This window comes from Piliocolobus tephrosceles, chromosome 1 (assembly GCF_002776525.5).
Source record: "Piliocolobus tephrosceles isolate RC106 chromosome 1, ASM277652v3, whole genome shotgun sequence".
NCBI lineage: Eukaryota > Metazoa > Chordata > Mammalia > Primates > Cercopithecidae > Piliocolobus > Piliocolobus tephrosceles.
Window position 1 is genome coordinate 95,897,980 of NC_045434.1, and position 6,611 is coordinate 95,904,590.

The 6,611-nt window shown below is 36.1% G+C and overlaps 1 protein-coding gene across 1 annotated transcript; it reads right to left on the minus strand.

The window, feature by feature from the left end:
• Positions 1–3,237: 3,237 nt before the first annotated feature.
• Positions 3,238–4,182, minus strand: LOC111543969 (olfactory receptor 10T2-like). The gene has a single exon (XM_023214370.1). It carries the CDS (start codon positions 4,180–4,182, stop codon positions 3,238–3,240), a length of 945 nt encoding a protein of 314 aa, XP_023070138.1.
• Positions 4,183–6,611: the final 2,429 nt, after the last annotated feature.

Consider the following 6,611-nt stretch of genomic DNA (forward strand, 5'->3'; position numbering starts at 1 on the left):
AAGTGCCTGAAACACTCTTTAACTTATTAGTTTTTACTTGTTTCTCTAGCTTAAATTTAAGTGTCACTTGTTCTGAGAAGTCTTTCTTGATTCTCCAAAATTCAGTTATGTTCTTATACTATATTCAGCCTCTGTATCCCAGTTAATTATTTATTACACAGCACTGTAATAGTCTCTTTATTTGTCTGCAATATTTTTCTTCTCTCTCTTATTTATTCTCACTGTGCCTAGTGAGTGATACATGCCACATAGGTAATTGTTAGATAAATAAATGAAGAAGAACATAGACTATATTAGAACGTAGAATAAGTATTTTCTGTCTTTCTTTTTTAGAGATGGATCGTACTGTGTTGCCCAGGCTGGCCTTGAACTTCGGGGCTCAAGCAACCTTTCCTGTTTGAGTCTCTGGAGTATTTCCTACTCCTGCAGGACACCCTACCTGCTTCAGAATAAGTCTTCAATCACTATTTAATTAAACCAACATTAAAAGAACCATTAAAGATGCAGAAAAAAGTCCATTCAGCTTTGTGATAATTTTTATCTACAGATAAATTAGAGAAACTTGGATTATCCAACATTTATTTTCATGTATTAATTTAAAAATGATTTTGAAAGCCTAGTGTATGCCAGGTGTAGCTCTTCGCTAATATCACCATCACCATCATGGTCATCTTCAAATGCGAATTCAGTACCAGTTGTGTTATTCTCTGAAAAAAATGACAAGTCATCTAAGGATTCAGAGTTTAAGGCAAATTAATGAGCACTCTCACATCTGTAGCAAACAGAAGAGGTATACACATCATATGCAAATCAGAGGGAAGTACATTTGACAGAAGTGTATTTGGGTGTGTGTTGAGTAGGTGGAGTTGAGGAAAAGTGGTGTTCTGGGAATTCTGAGGTCACAGGGAATGAAGCTGAAAGTTGCCTCTCACTCTCTTCAGCTTAATCTTTCCTATAGTAGAAACAATCACAGAAACCTCAAACTACTCTCACCAATGCGTGGTGTCAACTGTATCTCAACAAACAAAGCTCCAATCTTTGAATCAAAAAAATCTAAAATAAATGATGATGTTCTCATTTAGGTATCTTCATCAAAGAAATGTCCTAAAGAGGTTTTAATCATCGTATTCTGATAAACTATGAATACATTAGCAACTCAGTTTTATCCTTCGGACACTCATTGCCAAACTGTTGGGTGTAGCATGTAAAAAATGCTACAAGTAGCATTTTTTTTTTTTCCCAGGTAGTAAAAAAAAATTCAGGTTGGCATTTAGTAAATTCAACCAAGACTTCTATCACTCTTTTATTTATTTGTTTTCTTTTTCACCCTTCTTTCAATCCTAGCTTGTTTTTTTACTGTTCCTTCTCCTTATATTCTGCATTCTAATGTCTTTCTTTATCTCTGAACATTACATATAGCATACAAATAATAATTATTAAAATATATCAAATACATATGTTTCAAACCGTGTGCTAAATAAGGTATTCCCCCCATTTAATTCTTACAGCAACCTTATTTTGATCATTTTCAATGTATAGAGTTTAAGTTATTGTTTCATACTTACAAGTATATGAAGAAACCTCCTTCTAAATCCGCATAATCTATTTCCCAAGCGAGAGTTACTAAACTGCATGTTGCTCAAGTGAAAGGCTGAGAAATGAAAACTTTTGATATTAATATCATATAATTCCATTGTTTTACTGAAGCACACCTTTAGCAAAAGCCACAGTAAACTCATTCAAATGTATATGATGCACCTATATTGGGTGGCTAAAATTTGACCATTTCTTTAAATGAGGCATGAGGAAAAGAAGGGACTGTGCTGTACTTTTCACTGTACTCGCTACAGTGCTTGCTCCAATGCCTTCAATGCCTTGCATATGGTAGCAGATGCATAAACAGTGCAGGGCTCTTGAATGGTCAACTTACCTTTACACTTTATCTGACATAGAGTCTAACCCTAGATTATAGAATAAAGAAAGGAAAATGAAAGGGAAGTAAAAATAGAAGTAATTTTTTTAATACCTTCTATCAGGCAAGCATGGAATTGTTTTACATCTATTAATTGAACTAGATTTTGCAATACTACCACTGAGAAGGTATTAAAGATCCCATGTTACATAATAAATAACTAACAATAAAAGAAGTAAAACCTGGCACAAGGCACTTAGCTGGAAAATGATCCAAATAATGATTAAAACCCAGGTCTTTGTGACTCCAAAGTCTGTGTTTTCTATTCGATCATCGACCTCTTAGAACTTTAATCACCACCCTCCTCATTTTTCCAGAAGCAAATTTATATTTATTATTTAGAAATAATTTACTGCATATATTTCTTTTTAAACATACATGTATAATATATACGTGTGTGTGTGTGTATATATATATATAATGTATGTGTGTATATGTATACATGTAGATTGGGGATAGGAAAGAATCAGAAGACGTGAATAGTGACATACCCCAATTTAAAGATATCTGAAGTAATTTATCTTTATTTTTGCAAGTTATTTCTATTCTTTGTATTACTATGTGCATAGAAGGTTTGTACTGTAAAATCAAACTATGATGGGAGCTCATCTTATTGAATACTCATTTTATGGAAGAAGAAAATGAGACTCAAAAAGATTAAACCATTTGCTTTAACCTATTTCCCGTTTGACCTGAGAATTCCATACTGGCACAGAACTGCGCTTTTTTTTTTTTCTAAATGGGAAATGGGTTAAACTTTATATATATATATATATATATATACACACACATATATACACACATTCATATATATACACACACATATGTAGGTATGTGTGTGTATATATATGTTTAATAAAGAAATAACTGCAGTAAATTATTTCTAGAAAATACTGTTTCTTTCACTATAAAAGGAGTATCAACAATCCGGGAATTCTGAGAAAGATAATGCAGCATTCATAGTGTTGATCTGACAAAGCAAACACTTGCAATGCATAAAAAACAATGTAGCTTGTGTTATTGAAAGTTTCTATGTTCATATAATTTTCTGGAGACCAATTGGTATAACTTTTGCACTGGATATAGGCTAACATGAAAAAGAAATTTTTGATATAAACAATCAAGGTTACCTAAAGTCCTTATTTCTTTTCTTTTCTCTTTTATTTTTTGTCAAGGAGTCTTAAGAAAAGGACAAATCTGTTTATAGATCTGAAGTGCTATCTAGGAAACTTTCATGAATGTAATTTACTGCTGTAACAGCCCACTCATACAGTTTTGGAATATGAGCATCTACTCAGAACCTTTCTCAGAGCTGTCTTTACTTCCGTATTTCTCAGTGTATAGACAAGGGGGTTGAGTAGTGGGGTAATCACAGTATAAGTCACTGCCACGAGCCAGTCCTTATCTGAAGAGTACAGGGATGTGGGCCTCAAGTAGATAAAGGAAGCACAGCCATAGTGGACGATGACCACTGTGAGGTGGGAAGCACAGGTGGCAAAGGCTTTGCACTGTCCTTCCACCGAGGAGATCTTGAGGATGGTGGAAACTATGAAGATGTAGGAGATGAATATCAACACAAGGGGAACCAGCAATACCAGAATGCTGAGGAAAAAGATGATCATCTCCTTCAGGTTGGTGTCTGTGCAGCCCAGTTTTATGACAGGGGAAATGTCACAGAAAAAGTGGTTGATCCGATTGGAGTCACAGAAGGGCACAGTGAACACCAGGATATTGACAATCATAGAGATCAGGAAGCCACAAAAGCTGGAGGCTAGAACCAGCTGCATGCAGGTGGCTCGGCTGACAATGAGTGTGTAGTTAAGAGGGTTGCAGATGGCAACATAGCGATCATAGCCCATCACAGCAATGAGAAAACAGTTGCTACAAGCCAAGCCCACAAACAAATAGAGCTGGACCGCACACCCAAAGAAAGAAATAGTTGGAATTGTGGATAGCAGGTTGGTAAGCATTTTGGGTACAATGACCAAGGTGTAGCAGGTTTCAGAGCATGAAAGGACAAAGAGGAAGAAGTACATAGGATTGTGCAAAGCCCTGTCCAGGCGAATGACTGTCATGATGGTGGCGTTGGACATCAGAGTGGTCAGGTAGACTAATAGGAAGACAAAGAAGAGAAGGATCTGCAGATCCCCCAGTTCTGAGAAACCTGTAAGGATGAACTCGGTGAGCTCGCTCTGGTTCTGTCTTTTCATTGGTCAGTGGAATTAGACTACGGTAACCTGAAATTGAGAAGAGTGAACTTGACAAAAGTGAAATGACCCTAGAGATACACAGTTCGCATTTCTGTAAAAAGCTGATAATACTGGTCTGAAAAAATACATAACAAACATTAAGCACATAGATCAGAGTATAGGGAAGGATCAAAGGACATGAATAGTGACATACCCCAATTCAAAGATATCTGAAATTGTTTATTTTTGTAAGTTATTTTCATTCTCTGTATTCCTATGTGCCTAGAAAGTTCATACTGTAAAATAAAAATGTGATTTAGACCTCATTTCATTAAATACTCTCATTTTATGGAAGAAGAAAATGAGGCTCGATAAGATTAAACCATTTGCTTACCCACATGACAATGACAGTCCTTAAAAATCACCTATCTTTGCTAACACCTTATAAAAATCTGATTCAGAAAAACGAACAAAACAAGTAAAAAGGGATGTACCCAATCTCTCATATACATGACTCAAATAATGCTTGTTCACATGTGGAGAGCTATTTTAATCTACTTAAAAGTATTCAGATTCTATTTACCCATGATCAATTGTGAAGACTTTGAGATGGCTCACATATTGGGGTTTCCATTGTCATCAGTGCGTGGGAATCTGAGATTAAGAACCTAATTAAAGCTCAAATTAAACTCAGAGCATTATGAGGCTTGGGCTGAAATCTCCACTCTTCTGGCCTATGCCTCAATCTCCATTGCCTCCATGTTCTAAGAAGAACTTTCATCATTACCTGTGAGAAGATCTGTGGTTTGATTGGGAGATCAAACAAATGTTAAAACTTTCATGTCAGACTTATTTTTATTTTAGAAAAAAGATCAGAAATCTAACTCAATCTGCATACAATTCTGTGAAACTCTTTATAGCAATGTAGGAAGTATTGTCCAACCTCCATAGTCAAGGACAAATTTTAAGGAATCACTGACTTCCAAAATAGGCTGTTCCCTTGCTAAATAGTTTATCTGGCTACTTCTGAGTAGAACTATGCCTCCTTGAAATAGTCACCCTTTGTTCTTGATTTGTCCTCTGCAGATACTCACAATAACGTTAAATTATTTCTATGAATGACAGCTAGCCTTTAGTTATTGAAATAAAATGATCATATATCTTTACGGGTCTTATTTTCCTTCTAACTAATTATTTAGTATATAGCTTATGACAATGTTTCTAGAACTTTCTCTGTCCTCATCACCATCTTAGGTGTGTTTGTCCTCAGCATTAGGTCATGCATCTGCCCCTCAGCTGTAGACAAGCTGGTTGGCTGCAGCCATCAAACATAACTTTGTCTCTCTGCTTCTACACACAACATTACATTTTCTTTCCTATTTTTGTTATCCCTCAGAATTCATATTTATCTTTCCTACAAAACCTTAGTTCATTATTCATCCTGGGGGGGCTCCCCTATGTAGCTCTCAAAGACTGATTCCTGTTTGAATTCACTTCTCTTTCAGTTTGCTCTGAGATCGTTGGTTAGAATGGCAGCATAGTGAGGCTGGATGGACACAGGCTCTGGAGTCAGACTGCCCAGGTTGAGACCATGGCTCTGCCAACGTACAATGTTGGGGAAATCACTTTGAGTCTCATGATTTAATCTCTAGAATGGCAATAATAATAGCATAAGCCAAATAGTTTGTGTGAGCACCAAATGCCCACAATGAAGTTCCGGATGCATAAGTGATCAATACAGGCAGGCTGTTAAATATCTAGTCAAGCCGCCTCATGTTACAAATGAAGAAACAGAGGCCCAGAGAAGTAAAATATCAAGATGTAGCTTGCATAAGTTATGAGGCAAGAACTGTATCCCAAATACCTTAAGTCTCCCATCTAGAGTTTTGTCTTTTGAATTACCTGGGCTCTCGTTTTGATATTTCCTTTGCACTGTGTGCTTATACATCAGTGACTTAGGAAATAGATTGATGTCTTCTTTACTCTGTATAATCCCCACAAGGCTTTCTGATCCCCACAAGGCTTTCATTTACTCTGTATGATCCCCACTCCTATCTCTTATTCTTCCGCCTTAATCCATCATTTATTTTTCCTAATGCTAAGGTACATATTAGGCAGTTTCTCCCTATTTCCTAATTTAGGTCTATTTTAGAAATATTTTGCTGTTTACACTCTTAGCTATTCTCTTCATTTACTATATCTCCCAGGGTTTGTTCAGCTGCATCTTTGCCCTCTCCATATGGTCTCTGTCCTGTCTCTCACTCTAGATTCTTAGGCTATGGCCCACATTTCACCAGTGCATGGTTTCCATGAGTTCTTCTGCTTCTGAATCTTTCTTTGGTATTGAAAGTATTTTTAGAGAAAATTGATAGATATTACTCATAAGAAAGAGTAGTCCTACAACTCTAGTACAAAGGAGATACTTACATCCACAGGCAGTTTCTCTCATA